Genomic DNA, 20,957 nt, shown 5'->3' with positions numbered 1-20,957 from the left:
TTTGGAATTGTTAATTAGAAATATCAAGAGTTGGTGTATACTCAAATTTTATATTCCTTCATTTCTTACAAAAGTAATGAGTGCCCTTGACAACAAGAGTAGAGGAGTGTGGTAGTTATCAATGATCTTGAACTGAGTGAGGAGAATTGAATTATTTGACATTTTTAAAAAAGATTTATTTCTGAGAGAGGACTCAAGCTTATGGGGGGGGGTGGGGGCTGGGGGGCAGGCAGAGGGAGCAGCAGATTCCCTGCTGAGCAGGGTGTCCAATGCAGGGCAAGATCCCATGACCCTAGGGTCATGACCTGAGCTAAAGGCAGACGCTGAAACAACTGAGCCCCCCAGGCATCCCTGACATTTTTTTAAAGGGGAGAATCTGCCTGTGAAACCATCCAATGTTGGTGCTTTTGTTTATTTACAAATCTTGTTATTGTTATTGAGATTTCCTGTATGACTGGGGCCAATATTGCTCAATCACATTTTCCCACAAAAATTCCTTATCATCTAAGTTTCAAATTCATTGGAATTGAGTTGTGCCATGAATCTAATCATTTCTAATGCACATTAGTGGCTTCATGTTCTTTTTCACTTGTATTCACTCATTGAATATCCTTAGCAAGTATGTTATCAGATTCCAAATCTCTGCTCATAAATTAAGGGATGGTATATCTCCGTGCCTACAGATTAGTAGAAAATTCATTTTCAGGCAGAATAACAACTTAGCAAAGAGAGATTCCACAGCCAATGAACTTTATTGCTACATTGTCAGTCCATCACAAATTAGACCTCAGAATTTCCTGCTTCCTCTATATGAGAGCCTATCTGCATCCAGGGATTACACAAAAGGTGAGCTTCTCCTAAACTCCATGAAGATAGTCTCTTCAGAGATGCTAATAGAAGGTTGTGATTCCCCACCTCTCCATAAAGATTCCCCACAGGGATTCCCCACCTCCCCATAAAGATTCCCAGTTCCCCAAGCCTGCAAGGTCATTGCAAATACAGGTGAAATAATAACTCACAGTTCTGAAGGGAGGTGAGGTTAAAAAATCGGGAGATCGAGACACAGATCGAAACCTCAGGGTCTGGCTGCCTCCCTGTCACACGTGCAACAGCGGTTACAACCCTCACACTCAATCCACTGTCCTGAAAGCAGAAAAGCATCATGTATTTCCTGTTTCAGCGTGAGACAGAGTCTGTGAGGGAAGGAAGCATGTCAATAGTCTAGGTAAGTGATCGTGTGAGTAAATGGAATTCTGGGGTGGACTGTGGCCCAGTTCAAAAGCTACATGGAGGGGCGCCTGGGTGGCTCAGTGGGTTAAAGCCTCTGCTTTCGGCTCAGGTCATGATCCCAGAGTCCTGGGATCGAGCCCCATATCGGGCTCTCTGCTGAGTGGGGAGCCTGCTTTCCTTCCTCTCTCTCTGCCTGCCTCTCTGCCTACCTATGATCTCTGTCTGTCAAATAAATTTAAAAAAAAAATTGATGGGAACGCCTGGGTGGCTCAGTTGCTAAGCATCTGCCTTCAGCTCAGGTCATGGTCCCAGGGTTCTGGGATCGAGCCCCACATCGGGCTGAGTTGGAAGCCTGCTTCTCTCTCTCCCACTCCCCCTGCTTGTGTTCCCTCTCTCACTGTGTCTCTATCAAATAAATAAATAAAATCTTAAAAAAAAATTGATGATGACATTTAAAAAAAAAAAAAAAGCTACATGGAATGAGGAAAATTCTCGAGGCGTGAGCTGAGCCGGTAGAGGGAAATGGGGCTCTTGGCACTACACCAGTCCCTGATGGCTCCCGACATAATTTATCGCACTCCTCTCTGGCAGTGTTTGTTGGTGCTGGATCCAAGTAATAACGAAACCTGACTTAAGATCTTAGCTTAGATTCTTAAATTCTTAAATCAATCTCTTCCGTTTACCCAGACTAACTTTCCAGGGTAACTGCGGGGTGCGTGCAATATATCCGTCCTTGTAATAATGAGCAGGGCAGGGTGGTGCTCTTGGAATCACATAATCCCACGCAAGAACAGTCTGAGTGACAGTTTCTAATAAGATATTTTTTTCTTAACTATGAGTTATGATGTACGCAAGGGAGACATTGATTCCGTCTCTCCTAGAACTTTGGTTTTTCTGATGATTATGGAGAGGCTGTTTAACTGAGGAAGTAAAGAGTATTAAAAAAAAAAAAAATTTGCACTGTGTGATTTATAGAGCAGCGGTCAGGCTCAAATGCATTTTGTGACATCTCCTTTGGTTTAAAAATATTTTAGTTTCAAGCCCAAGTTCAACATGCATTTCTCCACAACTTTCTACTGTGCCTGAGATTTCACACACCTCACTTTGTCAGTAATCGTTTCATTTAACTCAGGTGTGCATAGAGAAATACAGGATCTGAAAATAGTATACATGCATTTCTACACATTAGGATGTCAAAGACTGAAGTTTCATAGTTCGGGTATCACGCCAACTGTTTCATAATGTGATATTACTGTTTGCTTACTGTGATATCCGATATTGCACTTTGATACTAGCACACAAGCAAAGAAGTCTTGTCTAATAACGGAATCATTCTGTTTCCATTAAATCCAGATTGGTCACTGGGGGGATTCCTTGTCCTATTACACTCAACAGATACCTAATAGAATAAGAATCCCAAATCTTTTTTCATAGTTGATATTGACCTGGAGAATATTTACACACAAAAAACCAAACCTGTGAAAACCATACTTTTTTGAAACAAAACAAACTATCAACCTAAATTAAAATATCAAGGTATGGGGCGCCTGAGTGGCTCAGTGGGTTAAGCATCTGCCTTGGGCTCAGGTCATGATCTCAGGGTCCTGGGATTGAGCCCCACATTGGGCCCTCTGCTCAGTGGGGCGCCTGCTTCCACCTCTCTCTGCCTGCCTCTCTGCCTGCTTGTGATCGGTCAAATAAATAAATAAAATCTTTTAAAAATTAAAAAAAATCAAGGTATAGAAAGCAAAACTAAATATAGATCTAATTTACTCGAAAAGCCAGGTGTCATAATTTATTAGTACAGCACAGTAGCTAAGAACATCATCTTGGCTCCAACCTCAGCCCTCTGCCTCTAAGCAGTGGGAGCATTTTCACATATTGACGAACCATTCTATGCCTACTTCGTTTTCCTCTGAAAATAAAAACTATGCATGGGCCCTTACTAAAGAGTTGTTTTTAAAAATTAACAGAGTTCGGGGCACCTGGATGGCTCAGTGGGTTAAGCCTCTGCCTTTGGCTCAGGTCATGGTCTCAGGGTCCTGGGATGGAGCCCCGCATCGGGCTCTCTGCTCAGCAGGGAGCCTGCTTCCTCCTCTCTCTCTCTGCCTGCCTCTCTGCCTACTTGTGATCTGTCAAATAAATAAATAATTTTTAAAAAATTAACAGTGTTCATACCAGTGATTCATTCAAATTGTTATATAAAGGTTAGTATGGTAAAGGATTGGAAGCCTGTTAACAAAAGGAAGTATATTTTTGTAATGTTCTTTGAGTAGGAATTGGGAAGAAATGCAACTATTGGCTTTGAACTGACATGATCCATAGAACTCCTGCCTCATATTTCCAGTAGGACACTCTGGCGACAAAGGTGAACAGCTACCATCTGGAAAGGAGTAGGATGGCCTCCAGACACTTGAATATAGGAGTAACAGATCTATAATAGTTGAAATCCTAAAGAATTTTTCTCTTGTTCACCATTATATCTTCCTTTTCTTTCCACTGAAACGGCTTTCAGTTTCAGGTCCACAGATCTGATTCTCAAACACCTGACCACAGCCAACTCCTTGCTTGTTCTTTGTAAAGGAGTCACCCAGACAATGACAGGTTTGGGTTTGAAAAATGTTCTTAATGATTTTGGATGCAAACTTGTGTTCTATATTCACAGCGTGGGCAGGGGTGTGTCTGTTGGCACCACCTGCCTCCCGAGTGTCTTTCAGGTGCTCATGCTCAGTCCCTGGAACTCCAGGTGGGCAGAATTTAAAGTAAAATCTCCCAAGAACATTGAATCCTTTGTGTTCCTTTATTGGATGCTATATACACTGATAAATTTGATTTTTCCTGTATACGTGACTGTCAAATTGAACAGCTTAAACATCATGAAGAAGAAAGATTTCGGACACTGTTCTGCTACATTTCAAGGAGAACTCACGGTGCCACGATTTGCACATGGCTGTTACTCCCTGGTGTTTCACCTTTGGGGCTCATGATCTGGGCCAGTGGCTCCCTGCTTTCCATGCTGCCCAAGCAAAAGAAGCAGGGATCCAGCACATTCGTAGAAATTGGGTTTTCCCCAGACCCTCCCAGGAGACCACAGTCACCCAGAACATCCTTGTGCTGAACACCTTTGTATCATTGAACACCCTCACCTCTGTCTTCAGGGGTGCAGTGCTCTTGTTCATAACCCCAACTGGTTGATGGGGAACATCTCTGCACCATCTGCTGCATGTTTCCCACCTTTCTGTCCCTTTCTTCTCATGAGCCATGACTTCAGTCTATCTGGGCTCTGTTGTGACTGGATAAGGAATTCGAGTCCCTTAATATAATTAGAGATGTAAATTCTATGTTTTAACAGTGTATGTCTATTCATTCATCTTCCACCAAGTCCTAAGCGCTTTTAGTCAACACATTACAGGCAAATAGTGACCAAGACAGATGGGGCCCTGCCCTAATAATTAAAAGTGAACTTTAATAGCAATTTAAGGGAATGTAAGGGAATTACTATGTATTTATTGTGGACTTGCATAATTCAAATTTGTTAATCTTTACAGTGGAAAGTTTAGAGTCTATGTATTAATGAAATGTTAAGTGCTAAAACAATCTGTAGATTATAGAGAAATAATTGAGTGTGTGACTTTCAATGTGACAAATCAAAATTTCCCAGATGTTAAGTAGGCATGGGAATTTAGGACAATTTTATCAATAAGGAGGCACATATGATGGTCATTCAAGAGGCTGAAGAAAACAGTGGATGCACAGAATAATAAAGCAGGCTATGGTGTACCTGGGTGGCAAATTCAGTTTGGGGGAGCAGAGAAATGGTGGGTCAACTTATAAACTTTGCACAATCCAGCTTATATAGTATTCATTTGAAATATCAAGTTATGGAGGAAGCTTAGTTTATTTAAATTCGTGTGGAAATGGGCATATATGAACCTGAATGTATGTTAACGGAGGGCAAAGAAAGATGTACTTGCTGATGTTTTAAAGATCTCCCGTGAATATGAAAAGCTTATACACACACAGTCTTGGATAAAGGCATAATTTGGGGATCTATAAAAGGCAATTCTTTTTCTTTATTTAGTGATTATATCAAATGACCCTCTTTGTATTATGACCTTTAGTGGTTCACCCCCATGGTTTTCAAAGTTTATAATGGAGCAGTCATTAAATTTGGAGGTTATAAAAAGTCATTTAGGGAGAGGAAGTTTTTGTTTGTTCATGGAGAGTTTGTGATTGTGGGATTTCTATGGAAGCTAAACAATCCCTAAAATTTGTCTCACAGTTCTGGAGGCTCTTAGAAATCTGAAGCCAACCTACTGGTAGGGCCACACTTTTTCCTCAAGAATGGAGTCTTCTCTTTTCCTAATTTCTGGGGACTGTCAGCTACTCTTGGCCTTCCTCGGCTGGTAGATGCATCGCTCAGTCTCTGCCCCCATCATCACACACTGTTTTGTGTGTGTCTAAATTTCCCTCTTGTCATTAGGACAGCAGTCATTGAATTTGGGTTTACCTAAATCTAGTAGAACCTCATTTTAGCTTGACTACATCTGCAAAGATCCTATTGCACAATAAAGTTACAATTACAGGTACTGAGGACTAGGACTTGAGCATATTTGTTGGAGATACAACTATATAACCCACAACAGAGCTGAAAGGCACTAGGGAGTTAAATGTCCCTGAGGGATTAAAGTGCACTACAGGTTTTAAGGTTGGGGATGGGTGTATGCAGGGATATTTAGGATACAAAGCATGGGCAGCTGGGTGGCTCAGTCAGGTAAACATCTGCCTTCAGCTCAGGTCACAATCCCTGAGTCCTGGAAAACAGTCCTTCACCAGGCTCCCTGCTCAGCAGGGAGCTTGCTTCTTCCTCTCCCTCTGCTGTTCCCCCTGCTTGTGCTCTCTTGCATGCATTGTCTCTCAAATAAATGAATAAATTTTTTTTAAATGTCTCAAAAAAATGATAGAAGGCATATGTGTGTTGAGGGAATAAGAGCGTGAAGGAAATCATGGGAAGGAAGGGGATAATGGATGATAAGTTAACTGGCCAAAGGGAGTTAAAAAGTAAGGTTGGGTAAAAGGCATGCAAATCTTATTGCTTAGGAAGGATTAAAGAACATAGGGGTGGAAGGGGGATAGTTGCTTTTGAATGGAGGCCTGAGGTGTTCAGTGCTCCAACCAGAGAGGAGTGGTGGGGAAAAAAGCTGATGCCTAGGGAACATAATGGACAGAGGTATTTAATGTGGGTGGAGGGGATCTTCACAGCTGGGAGAGCAGTGGGCATCAGTAGGCTCAAGGGCCCATGGGAAAGAGTTAGGGAGTGTAGGGTTGGGTATAAGGACTGTGGGGTCATGAGGAAACTAAGGACTCCTGATAAATAATGGCAGAGATATTGAGGACATCAAAGACATAATACATGGACCGAAGTTGTTAGAATGATGTTGTGGGGAGAGGGCGATAAATGACAAAGGAGGAGAAAACAATGGAGGATTCAGGGACAATGGAAGGGAGTTTGGACTGAGGGTTCTAGAACGAACCCCTCTAGGTGAAGAGGGGTTTATTGGTATACAGGTCTAAAATGCACAAGATGAATGTAGAAGAGCATGAGGAAGTCTAAAAGGGTCATTTGGAGGGAGAGTGCTAGGGTTCATGGATATCTGCAGGTCATGCAGAGATTCAGGTCACCATAGGGGTTGGAGGTGGAGGGTGGGGACGGGTGGAGCAGAGGTGATGGAGTTCCAGGAGTTCTATTGGAGGTCACTAATTCCTTCTCTTCCTCATTAGTTCCCTGATTTGTGTGTGATTCACAATTGTCAATAGTTTCTAATTTTAGCCCATCAGGCTTACTTATATAAAACACTCTGTAAGCCCCGCATCGGGCTCTCTGCTCAGCAGGGAGCCCACTTCCCCCCCTCTCTGTCTGCCTCTCTGCCTGCTTGTGATCTTTGTCTGTCAAATAAATAAATAAAATCTTAAAAAAAAAACACTCAGTAAGCTTTTCAGTGGAATATATAGTAAAGGGCCACAGGAAAAATTGTGAGTCAACCATGAGAGTCAATATTTTCTCTCTCCTTTGGGTATACTATGGACAAGGTGTGACCCTAGAGAAGGCATGGGTCAACAGGAATAGGAGATAGGAGATGGATGCTGTTAACAATCTGAATGGTCCTGGAAGTAGATTCCCCACGAGAGGCTGCAGAGAAAGTCCAAATCCTCATGAAACCTTGATTTTGACCTTGTTGGACCTTAAACAGAAAACCCAGCCAAGCCCACTGCGATTCAGACATATAAACAGCAGCATGTTGTTTTTTAGCTTCTGAATGTGTGGAAATTGGTTATAGTAGAGATAGAAGACATCTACACATAGGCATAACTTCAACTGTAAAATAAAAATCAGATAATATAAATGTTCAAAATATTTAAATAAAGTAAAAATCTTTTAACTAATTGCCCCCAATCAGTAATAGTTTCATCTTCAGACGTAAGAGCTCATCAGTTTGAGGTATATCTGCTTTCTGGTGCAATTTCAGAGTGCATGTAAGGTTTCACTTGAAATTGTATAACACACACACAAACCAAAATATTTTGCACTTGGTTCAATGTTTACATAGTCATATCGAACTTACTACGAATCAAATTGCTTTCCTTAACCAATGCAATATGAACGTGGTGGTTTCACACCAGTAGAAATTGATCGACTGCATTCTTAAAACAGCATACCCCACAGTAATTGTAAATATAACACCCTTGTTGAAACACCTCCTGTTTATACACTTATATAGTTAAATGGAACACTCTCCTGCTATCACACACATTATGAAATGTGGATCTCTGATTTGTACATGTGTGCACATGCATGTACACATGTATACACATGTGCCTTAACTGAGGGGTTCTGGGCATAAGATTGTTGCACCATCATGAGTGTGCATTCTTATGATGAGGGGACAAATGCTGAACTAACCTTGCAAATAGATAACAACAACAACCACCACCATGGTAATCCCACTGTTAAATTAAACAGGGAAACCATTAGACTCCAGTGACTTTAAAGCCTTGGTAGCCTCTGTAAACAAATCACAACTTAATTCACAGCCAGTGCACTGGAATGGAAGAAAATGAACTTGAGAACAAAAAATTACTGTCAACTAACCTTCCAAAAATAAGGCAACTGATTTAGGTATATCCAATCAATGTCCTTGCTTTCCTTCCATATCCCCTCTAAAGAACCTCATTGCTAGGTCCTACAGGTGGAGCATGCCCTCCTGAAAATTTGAATGTGTATCACTTTATCTCCTTTTGAAAGATTTATTTACTGAGAGAGAGAGAGAGAATGAGCAGGGGGAGTGGCAGACGGAGAGGCAACAACAGAGTCTCAAGCCGACTGCACGGAGCGCACACTGGGGGCTTGATTTCACTAGTCTTGACCTTAGCCAAATTCAGAGTCCCACACTTAACTGAGTCACCAATGTGCCCATATCACTTCATCTTTTAACAGCAAACACTACCACCTTTCATTTGGAGTTTTTTTTAAGATTTTATTTATTTGACAGATAGAGATCACAAGTAGGCAGAGAGGCAGGCAGAGGGGCAGGGGGAAGCAGATTCCCCACTGAGCAGAGAGCCCAATATTGGGCTCGATCCCAAGACCCTGAGATCATGACCAGAGCCGAAGGCAGAGGCTTAACCCACTGAGCCACCCAGGCGCCCCTGTAGTACTTTTCTGACGTAGCCTACATGTGTCACCCACTTGCAATGTAGGCTCAGGACTCAGTGTGACATCTTTCCCTGCCTCTCCTCACTCACTTTCACACATGTGCACAAGAAACTAACACAACTCCATCTCACTTGCCCAATTTCACTCCTGGTCATGGCTCCCCACAAGTTTCCCATCGAGTGCTACACATGTGCACAGAGGACTTGTGGCACACACTGCCCTCCTCAGGGCCAAAACCTGCAGGGCCAAAACCTCCCTTTACCTGTCGGGGTCTCCAGAGCACAGGCCTTGATTCCCATCTCAACCAAGCCCACACATCTGAGATCACACTTCAGAGAAGCTGGGACCAGATCTATCACAGACCAGTCCTCCCTCTGATGGTGCTATCATATTGAGGTTTTGATGCCCTCTCCCATCTCTGACCTTCCTAGGGCCAAAACTTCACACGTGCAGAGAGAAAGAACACAGGCAAACCCCTCAAGGTCCTGAGTCAGGCACCTGACATCAGAGGACATCAGAATGGATGGAGAGCAGGGATTAGTCGTCCCTGATTCCCCCATGCAATACGAACACCTAAGGCACCCATCAGTCCTACCTCTCCAGCAGACCTTCTCATGCCCCGGATTCCTGTTGCAAACTTTGGGCCTAATATTGTGGGCACAGAACTCAGCTGCCCCTGAATTTCCATAGGGGATAGTTCCTCTGCCTAAACAGGGCTTGCAGAGCCTAAGAAAACTGTTAGTTCAAATTCTGCCAATAATAACCTGAGACCACAAAACTGCCCTCCACACTCTTATGCCAGTCCCTGATCCTTCCTTCTTAGAACAGTTCAGAAAACAGAATCCCTGTCCTCTCCGTCTCCTGGGTGGCCCAAGTGGCCACTCACACTTTCCTGAGCCTCAGACTCAGATAAAGGAGAGCAAAGGACTTAGAATTTGGTAAGTCAGATTCACCTTTCTGGTTAAAACACTGCTTCCAAGAGAACACATAGCATCCCACCTTCCACTGCTAGGATGTACACTCATAGTCTGCACATTAAAGTTAACCCAATACAAAAATACAAATGATTGACCCTTCAGATTTCCCTCAGAGCCTCGAATCCACTTTTCCTTCCTGTCTTCCCATCTGCTCTCCATATATATGTGCCATTACATCCAACATTATTTTTAAGATGACTGATCATGAAAAAGAAGAGAAAGAATCTCTACTCCCAAGAAGGCACACCTAGTATCGAAATCCTCCTTGGAAAATGATCATATAGTACCCAATTCCCAGGGCTTTAGAACGATTAACATGTATAATGTAAGATTCCCAGCACAGTGTCCGGGGCCCAGTGCGTCCTCCTATAACTGGAGAATGTGGTAGATGCCCAATAAACATTCCTTTCATGAATGAGCACATACTATTTATCTCAAACAGCCTTGGTCAGACGCCACGGCATTGTCTAGTCTCTTCCCAACGTGCAGGGGATGCACAGAAGATCTCGCCTTTGTGAAAGCTACTAGCAGTCTTCATTGGGAATGGCAGTATTTGTGTGGACATAGAATGGTTTGGTATAGGGGACTCAGTTGTGCTCTTCTGCTTTCTCTGGATTAGGGCTACTGGAAACAAAGTCTGGGAACAGCAACCTCAATGGTTGTTAAAAATACACATTAGGGACAAACCATAAAAGACTCAATCTCAAAAAACAGAATGAGGGTTGCTGGGGGGAGGGGGTTCAGGAGAGTGTGGTGGGGATATGGACATTGGGGAGGGTATGTGCTATGGTGATTGCTGTGAAATGTGTAAACCTGGCGATTCATAGACCTATACCCCTGAGGATAAAAATACATTATATGTTTATAAAAAATTTTAAAATTAACTTAAAAAAATACACATTAGGGGCACCTGGGTAGCTCAGTGGGTTGGGCCTCTGCTTTCAGCCCAGGTCAGGGTCTCAGGGTCCTGGGATTGAGCCCGGCATCGGGCTCTTTGCTCAGCAGGGAGGCTGCTTCCCCCGCTCTCTCTGCCTACTTGTGATCTCTGTCAAATAAATAAATGAATAAAATCTTTAAAAAAATAAAATAAGGGGCGCCTGGGTGGCTCAGTGGGTTAAAGCCTCTGCCTTCAGCTCAGGTCATGGTCCCAGGATCCTGGGATCGAGCCCCGCGTTGGGCTCTCTGATCAGCGGGGAGCCTGCTTCCTCCTCTCTCTCTCTGCGTGCCTCTCTGCCTACTTGTGATCTCTATCTGTCAAATAAATAAATTTAAAAAAAAAATAAAAAAATAAAATAAAATAAAAGTACACATTAATGGGCTCCATCCAGACCTAGGGATTCATGATATCGGAGTGTGGGTCCCCAGAGTCTGCTTTTAATGGAAACCTCAAATAATTTGTAGATACATGAAAATGACAAGCAATGTTTAGAAAAGTTGGTCTCAGGTTTTGCTTCACATTGGGATTCCCTGTGTAGTTTTTAGAACTACCGTTTCCAATGTCCCAGAATCAAAGATTCAGGCATTTTGCCCTTGATTGAGCCCAGCATTAATTAGGTCTTAATGGAGTGGCCCAACTCATTTCACTGTGACACCAACATAAACATTGAGGTTCTCAAGTACATATCTTTCCTTTTTTTTTCTTTTTCTTTTTAAAATCTACTCATTTATTTTGAAGAGGGGGCAGAGAGAGTCTTACGCAGACTCCACAGTGAGTGCGGAGCCCAACATGGAGATTGATCCCAGACCCTGAGATCAAAACCTGAGCTGAAACCAAGGGTTGGACGCACACCTGTCAGCACTACCACCCCCTCAAGCAGAGCACAGGGTCTAGTCAGTGGGAAGCCTCCATGCGGAGGGCTGTTCTGCATAAGATTTGATAAGGGAGGGTCAGTCTACCCAACATTCCTGATTTTGTACCAGACTTTGTGTATGTCTGCAAGAGGCAAATGCACCCAAAAATTAGAGAGGAGTAAATCACATTGGTGCCTCCACTTTGGAACTACCTATGTATACAGATTTTCACATCCAAACAATGGAATAGTAACCAGATCACATAAACCCTTAGTGGCCATGGAGAGACTTTTGGATTTCACTGTGAATGCCAGGGAAGACATTGGAAGAGAAGTAAGTCCTTTGAGGATATAGGAACATGTCGAAAGAGTGAGACAGGAGATATCCCTCTGTGAGCACCAGAGAATTAAACCTAGGCTTCTAGAATCATCCCTTTCAAGCAGAGCATCCTGAAACACATTTTAAGGTTCAGGTTTCTCCTTTGCCCCCCCCCCCCCCACCTGTGTCATCTGCTTCATTCATTCCCCCCTACCTGGGTGTGTGGCCACTGTCTCCTTTCTCTTAATGTGCCCACGCTCTTTCCTTTTCCAAAGTTGACCAGACACAGTCTGGAGTCAGCAAGCCCTGTTTATAAGAAAAGAAAACATGACTTGTTGGAGAATATGCAATTTCAAATCCAGTACTATGCTCAGTAGAGAAGAGAGCATATTAGATAGAAAATTATTTCTCAAAATGCTATTTTCTAATGGCCTCTTTAGAATAGTTAGGAAGGCAGGGCGTCTGGGTGGCTCAGTTGGATGGACGACTGCCTTCGGCTCTGGTTGTGATCCTGGAGCCCTGGGATCAAGTCCTGCATCAGGCTCCCTGCTCAGCGGGGAATCTGCTTCCCTCTCTGACCCTCCCCATTCTCATGCTTTGGGGCGCCTGGGTGGCTCAGTGGGTGAGCCTCTGCCTTTGGCTCAGGTCATGATTTCAGTGTCCTGGGATTGAGCCTTGCACCGGGATTTCGGCTCAGCGGGGAGCCTGCTTTCACCCTGCCCCCACCCCCCCCCCCCCCCCCCCTGCCTACTTGTGATCTCTCTCTCAAACAAATAAAATCTTAAAAAAAAAAAATAGAATACTTAGGAAGTTATTTCAATGTTAAGCTTAAGGAGCTTCCAAGTACCACTGAATCAAAAATAAGGAATAGAGGGGCGCCTGGGTGGCTCAGTGGGTTAAAGCCTCTGCCTTCAGCTCAGATTATGATCCCAGAGTTCTGGAATCGAGCCCCGCATCAGGCTCTCTGCTCAGCGGGGAGCCTGCTTCCTCCTCTCTGCCGGCCTCTCTGCCTACTTGTGATCTCTGTCAAATAAATAAAATCTTTAAAAAAAAATATAAGGACTAGATATCTGATTCTAAGATCTGGGCGACAATATTCTATGCTATTTAGTTTCTAGAATTATCACAAATGTGAAGGGAAGGTTGCAGATAACCTCACGAAAGGGCAATGTTAAAGCGGAGATAAAACATCATGAATAATTCCTTCCTTACACCAAGAAACTCCTGATTATTTCCTTGAAATGATGTCATTACTGAGTTACACTATAGAATTTTAAGACATATGAACATATAGTAATTATAGGATACTGGTTTCCTTTTGTGGAAAAAAAAAGTCATAAAGAAAATGTGTGACATTGTGCAGAATAAAATGGAAACTTAAAGGTCCAGGACAAATTTAGAACCTTTATGTGTACAGGCCAGAATCTCCAGTAAACAAAAGTTTACTTTGGTTTCGTTTTCTGGGGGAATCTGGCAGAGAGACCCCGACCAAGGTGAACAAAGTTAACACCAGCTGTAATGAGAAAAATTGCAGTTATGGGCCTGAAGCACGTAGGACTCATCACTGCTGTGATGTTATTTACTAAAAAACAAACCACCTCCCCCAAAATCATAATAGGATTCCAATTGTGAAACTATAGCAGTTATGAAATTCAAGGCACAGATTACCCTCGTGTCCTGTAATCTTTAACGTTTTTCAAACAGTAAAAGACAGAACCTACATATTATATATATTTTCCCCCTTCACTGGGATCCTGAAACCCAACACATCCCCAAGTGAGGATCTTGGGTATCAACACATCCCCTTATGGATCTGTCAAAGCGGGAATATTTTCTATAGAACAGGTCAGGGTGCCTGGGGGGCTCAGTCGTTAGGCGCCTGCCTTCGGCTGGGGTTGTGATCCCAGGGTCCCGAGATGGGAGTCCCTCATCTGGTTCCCGCTCGGCAGGAAGCCTGCTGCTCCCGCTTGTGTTCCCTCTCTCACTGTGTCTCTCTCTGTCAAATAAATAAATAAAAACTTAAAAAAAAAAAAAATACCGGGTCATGAATTCATGGTAGGAACAAATGCTTCAGGCTGCTTGGAAAGCCCAGTTGGGGAAAATGGAGAGACGGCCCCAGCGATGTAAGAAATATCCTTAAGAGTTCACTTTGACTATCATTGAAAGGATAAATAGTAGTCCAAACAAATTTGCTAGGAAGGACAACCAAGGGTAGAGAAATAAATGTGCAAATTCTAAATACATGGCATTGTGGTAAGAAACGGGGACCTCACCCTGAGCTAAGTCAACACAAGCAAGACCTACCTGAGAAGCGGCCCTTTCCTCTCTCCCTCCTGCTCTTGATTGTTTTCTTGGATGGGATTGTATAGAGAAGTCACACCTGTTTGCCTTTGAAGGCCTCGGCACAGCCTCCTCACCTGCTATCACCAGCTCATAGAAGGATCTCGAAATGCACAAAAAGTCACTCTCTCCTTTGTCACAGGAAAGATTCGGGAAAAAAAGAGCTTTCATTTGGACATTTGCATGTGTGCTTCTCCTTCCTTGGTTTCAGATGTCCTCGCCTCCCACAGACAGCAGCAAATCCTGCCACAGCACAGGGAATGTGGGCTGCCTTGACCTGCCCCTTCCAACTGCAGACGGAACAGACTGTTACCTTGTCTCCACCAGAAAGCCAGACTCAGCTCTCACAGATACACCTTCAAATCCTTGTGCTTCCCCCGGTCTCCCTGAGAATCACTTGGAGCACGTAGTTAACGCGGCACTGATGCTCTCCCCCTGACCCACAGACAGACTCTGGCAGAGCGCACAGGTGAGGTGGTTCTTAAAACGCACCGTGGGATCCTTACTGTAAACACAGGCTGGTAAGCAATGATGTGCTTTCAAGTTTCAATGTGCATAGAAATCACCTGGTGTTCCAAGTTCCATAGAAGAGATGGTGATTCTGAAGGTTTGGAATGGGGTCCGGGAATTGGCATCTTTCACAAGTAACTCGTTAGTGCTGATGCTGTCCCTGGGGACCCATGTTTAGTGGCTACACTGGAGAATGCAGGCACAGCACACCTGAGCCCCCCACACCCACCATCTTATGTCAACACAAAAAACTCCTGGTGAGTTCCCGGGAAAGAGTTTTACTTACTTTCACAGTTGGGAGTTTACTGTCGGTTCCCAGCAAAGACCACCATCACCATCCTGAAGGACCACATGCTTATATTGCACTAAAGTTTACAGAAAGACCAGTGAATGCACGAATGTCTGAGCAAGTCTCTATTTGGAAAACAACGTATATACATTGATGACTGCAGTGTTGACTGAGCACTGATTTTGTGTTCACAAGGAAGGTATGGTGCGACATGTTGGCAACTGCCCACATATATGATATGATTTCATCCCCATAATACCCTGCGAGCTGGTAAAGCACTAGGTGTCCTATAATAGCCATGAAGATGTAGATACTGGGCCGGACCTACCTGCTTCATCTTCTGTTTCCATTGATTAAAAAAACAAAATGTTCATAATCTATAATAGTGAAATATGGACATAGAGAAAAATATAGAAAGGAAGGGTAGATTAGTAGTTCTGAGAGTTTTTGTTGTTGTGTTTACATTTTTTGTAATAGGATGGAGAAATGTTTGAATTTTTTTTTAAAGATTTTATTTATTTATTTGAGAGCTAGAGAGAAAGCACAAGCAAGTGGAGTGGCAGGCAGAGGGAGAAGGAGACTCCCCATTGGTTTTCAGTGATGGGACGTCTCTGGTCCATAGTGTTTTCTGTCTTGGCACAATTCCATCCTTCTACAGCTTGAAACCCTTTACTTCTCAACCTCTGAGGTATCCTGCCCAATGGGCTTCTTTTCATCAACTTGTTTCCTTATTTGCTTGTTCTACTGAAGGCTGGCTCTCTGAATATTTCTCTCCTGTATCACAGAATCTCCTGTCAGTTCTCACTTCTTTCTCCTCGGGCTGTTTACATGCCCTGAACAATTCTCACCAAGACGTAATGACCTAAAGCTTTTGAGAAGGTTTGCTTTGGGGTGGATCATCGTTGATGCCCAAGATTCCTTTTGGAGTTGGCAGTCAAGTTCCAAATATCAAAGAGGAGGGACAGCCTGTAGTGCTCAGTGGACGGTGCACACTTGCGCTACTCTGTGTAGACCAGGATTAAAGAAAGTGCACGTGTAATCCAGATGGGGTCAAGGGACTCAATAGAGAGCAAAGTCCTGAAAAAAGCAAAGTTCTAAGGGGGAATTTTCTCCAGATTTTAAAATGCTCTTTGGAGAATGAACGAGAACATTACTAAATACCAAATAGAGGTGTTAGAGGGAATAGAATAAATCATCCCATAACCTGAAATCAGATATTATCAACACTGCCTTTATAATCATATGAAAACTTGATTTACTAAAGAATTTGTTTTTAAAAACTAGAGTCAACCTAGACACCTAAAAACTGGAGGTCTATCAAACAATATACGCTACATGCATAGAACTGAAGGCCAGTTGTATATCGAATAATCGTTCTGGAGCATTCGTTATAAATGAGAGAAAAATGCTTACCATTCAACCTAGAACTTTTGCTTTGTGATCAGATGGGCGGTTTCAAGTGTGGCTCCAACAGTTGTTACCAATGCAACATTTCTTTTTTGGGCAAATATTTCAAATACTTCTGAACAAGAAAGAAGTTATATTCTTTACTGTTATAAATGCATTATAACTCCTTCTCTACAGGAACATACACTCAGATTTTCTAGCTGTATAACTTTAAGTCTTTTTTTTTTAAAGATTTTATTTATTTATCTGACACACAGAGAGAGAGATCACAAGTAGGCAGAGAGGCAGGCAGAGAGAGAGAGAGAGAGAGAGAGAGAGGAAGAAGCAGGCTCCCTGCTGCAGAGAGCCCAATGCAGGGCTCAATCCCAGGACCCTGAGGAAGGCAGAGGCTTAACTCACTGAGCCACCCAGGCGCCCCTATAACTTTAAGTCTTTTAGGGGTGCCTGGGTGGCTCAGTCAAGCATCTCAGTTAAGCATCTGCCCTTGGCTTGGGTCATGATCCCAGGGTCCTGGGATCGAGCCCCACATTGGGCTCCCTGCTCTGCAGGAAGTGGGTTTCTCCCTCTCCCACTCCCCCTGCTTGTGTTCCCTCTCTGACTGTGTCTCTCTCTGTGAAATAAAGTCTTTAAAAATTTTTTAAAAATAAATTGTTTTTGTAGTATCACAAAATTTAAAACACAGGAGAAAGTTAAATCATAAACTCCCTTGAAATCGTACATGTGTATGTGTGTTTACTAGTTCAATTTAAGTAGTCTTGAGATGTTGTAATACTAGGTCTTTTTTTGTTGTTGTTAAATTATTTAATACTAGGTCTTCTTATATAGGCATTTCTTATTTGAGGTTCTTTTTAAACAGCTTTCTTTGCATAGAATGAACATGCTGTATAATTTACCCATTTAAAATGCAAAACAGGGGGCGCCTGGGTGGCTCAGTGGGTTAAGCCACTGCCTTCGGCTCAGGTCATGATCTCGGAGTCCTGGGATCGAGTCCCGCATCGGGCTCTCTGCTCAGCAGGGAGCCTGCTTCCTCCTCTCTCTCTCTCTCTGCCTACTTGTGATCTCTCTCTGTCAAGTAAATAAATAAAATCTTTAAAAAAAAAAAGAAATAATACCCATAATAATAATACCCAATAATGCCCAAAAATAATACCAGAAATCTTACTGAAGAGCATTATGGTAACCTGCCCAAAAGTACAAGTCATTTATTTAGGGATTTTAAATAGCAGATAACAGGGATGGCTCAGTTGTGAAGTGTCTGCCATCAGCTCAGGTCATGATCACAGGGTCCTAGGATCAAACCCTGTGTGGGGCTCCCTGCGCTCCTTCTGCCTGCTGCTCCCCCTGCTCCTGCTCACTCTGTCAAAAAAACAAACAAACAAACAAACAAACAAAACTTCAAATAGCACGTATCAATGTAAATTAAATAACACATGAAAAAATATGCAAAGTATACTAGCAGGAGGTTAGACAACTGAATACTGTGGAAAAGATTAGCCTCTACAAGTTAGTTTTGATCAATTATTGGCTACTTATTACAGTAAGTTGCTAAGATTTTCAGTGCAACCATATTTTTCCACACACATGAAAATCTGACAGCAGTAGGTTTTCTCAAATTGTTATTCAGTGTTTTTCTTCCCCCAACCCTCAAAACACAGAAAAAGGTTTTTGAAAATCAAGTACTTGTTTAGGAAACTCCTAATATATCAATGTTCATATACCTTCACAAGCTACAATTGAGGTACCTAGACAAACGCCAACATTTATGGAAAACGGTACTGGTTTTGAAACAGTAAAGTATGGGGCACAGCAGAAGCCTCTGCCATCAGCTCAGGTCAGGATCTTAGGGTCCTAGGATCCAGCCCCACAACAGGCTCTCCACTCAGCAGGGAGCCTGTTTACCCTTCTCCCTGCCTGCCTCTCTGCCTATTTGTGATCTCTCTCACTGTCAAATAAGTAAAATCTCTAAAAAGAGGAAAGTATTACACAACTTACGTAATCATACTATTCCTGTTCTTCCAAAACCAAAACAATGGGGGAAATCTTTTTTTCTGCCAAAAGCCACATAATTAAAAACACACACAAAGTGAGCCCATTATGTTAAATGAGCTTTCCATAAAACACGTGTTTTACTACCTTCTCTGACTTAAAGTTTATTTTAACTATTGTAAGCAGAGCTAACCTGCTTTCTTTTCGTTTCCACCTGCATGAAATATTCTTTTCCACAACTGCACTTTCAGTCAAATGTTCTTTTTTTTTTTTTTTATTTGTCAGAGAGAGAGAGAGAGAGAGACAGCGCGGGTGAGCACAGGCAGAGGCAGAGGGAGAAGCGGGCTTCCTGCCAAGCTAGGAGCCCGATGTGGGACTCGATCCCAGGACACTGGGATCATGACCTGAGCCGAAGGCAGGGGCTTAACCAACTGAGCCACCCAGGCGTCCCCAGTCAGAGTGTTCTTAAAGCTGAAGTGATTCTCTTGAAGACTGTATACAGTTGGTCTTGCATTTCCTTCCATTCAGGCAGTCTGTATCTTTGGATTCAAGAATTTAGGCCCTTTATATTTAAAGCAAGTATCAGTACAAGAATGGAGTTACTGTTGTCATTGTTTTCTGGCTGTTTAGAATTATTCATCACTTTCTTATTCACTAGCTATCGTTGTGATTTGATGATTCTAAATAAGGGAATACTTATGTTATTTTCTCTTTATGTCTTGTGTATCTACTACATTATTTTCACTTTGTGATTACCATGAAGCTTAGAGAAGACATCTGATAGCACTCTATTTTAGCTTCTTACCAGCTTAGTTTTGCATACTTAAGAACTTTCAGGACTCCAGTAATTCTCTAAAAATGTGGATGTACAAGTGTATGTCATTTTATGGAAGTTAGCTCTTCTCTGATATCTATCAGAATTTCTTCATTTCAACCCCATCAACTTATACTCTCTAACAATTACTATTGTGAAGATATTTCAGTAGTTTATTACTGGACTGCCATCTTGTTTTCATTAAAAAGACCAATTAGTAAAGCATTTAATTGGCGACGATCACATTTTTTTTTTTTTGGTTTTAACAAATGGGAGAATGGTGTTCTGAAAACCTACTTCATGATGACCTATATCAATATTATAACCACAAGAGGAATATTCATTTAGATTTTTCTCATATATTGTATGTTACACAGTCCTTCATCCTCCATGGAAAATTAGATATGCATAAGTCCCACCTAAAGAAGAAGGACATCTCATATCCCTGATGCCATAACAATGACCCACATACTTTCACACAGTCACTAAGAATAAATGAATTTTCTGAAGAGTTCTCAGAGTAGAAGCACATGAATAATTGCAAGTCACAAATTTCATTAGCGGCAATGGAAACACAAACACACTGAAATTACATCTATGCGAAAATCCCTTCTATCTTTTGAAGCATAATAGAACATACGTTATCTAACTTTGCATTAAGACTTTTTTGATATAATCTACGAAGAGAGTGACTGGTGTACTGCTCTGTTCTGGAAACTCTATGACAATTATTGGCGTTTGATGTTCAACTAAATACATTTCTACGGACTTTTATCTGTCAAGTTCCTTTTCTTCTCTGAACTCTCTGATGTTTCCTAAACTGTAAGAGACAGTCTTTCCTCATTCATTATGTTTGTAGAGTTTGACCCGAGACTGCATTTTGGGATACCGAGTAAGGACTGAATTCTAGTTAAAGGCTTGGCCACTGTCTTTACATATTACAGTTTTGCTCCTGGATGGTAACAATGATGTTGAGCAAGTTATGACGTCCAGCCAGAGGCCTGCCATGTTCTTTCCATTTCCAGTATTTCTCCTCAGTATGAACTCTGGGATGCGGACTTAAGTGTTGAGCAATCCAAAAGCTTTACCATATTCTTTACACTTACAAGGCTTCTCTCTACTATGAATTCTGTAAGGCTGGGAGAGGCTTGAGCACTAGGAAAGGGTTTGCTGTATTTTTCTATGTGTAAAATCACCTCCACTATACATTCTTGGATAAGGAACAAGAGTTTAGCATTGCCTAAAGGTTTTGCCACATTCTTTTTCTGTGTATAATCACTCTCCAAAATGAATTCTCTGATGTGGAGTTAGAGTTCGGCAGTCCTCCCAAATTCTCTCAGTCTTCAAAACTGTTAGAACTAGTTCCAGGAGGAATTCTGTGATGTTGTATAAGGTGTGACTGCTGGATAAAGCCCTGGCCACATTCTTTACATTTCTAAGGTTTCTCTCCAATATGACTTAAGTGTTGTACACGAAGGGATGCATGCCACTTAAAGGCCTTGCCACATACTTAACATCTGTAAGGTTTCTCACCAGAATGAATTCTCTGATGTCGAGTAAGGCCTGAATGGGACACAAATA

General features: G+C 42.3%; 1 protein-coding gene across 1 annotated transcript in view; it reads right to left on the bottom strand.

The window, feature by feature from the left end:
- Positions 1–20,957, bottom strand: part of LOC111160768 (zinc finger protein 729-like) — a 411,473-nt gene that overhangs the window by 250,724 nt on the left and 139,792 nt on the right. Inside the window, 2 exon segments of the mRNA XM_022524112.1 lie at positions 20,449–20,507; positions 20,752–20,957. The exon segment at positions 20,752–20,957 is cut by the window's right edge and continues 10 nt beyond it. Of these exon segments, the coding sequence (XP_022379820.1) occupies positions 20,449–20,507; positions 20,752–20,957 (265 nt within the window).

Source organism: Enhydra lutris, unplaced genomic scaffold (assembly GCF_002288905.1).
Source record: "Enhydra lutris kenyoni isolate GAN:26980312 unplaced genomic scaffold, ASM228890v2 scaffoldscaffold77, whole genome shotgun sequence".
Classification (NCBI taxonomy): Eukaryota; Metazoa; Chordata; class Mammalia; order Carnivora; family Mustelidae; genus Enhydra; species Enhydra lutris.
This window is presented reverse-complemented; position numbering and strand designations above follow the sequence as displayed.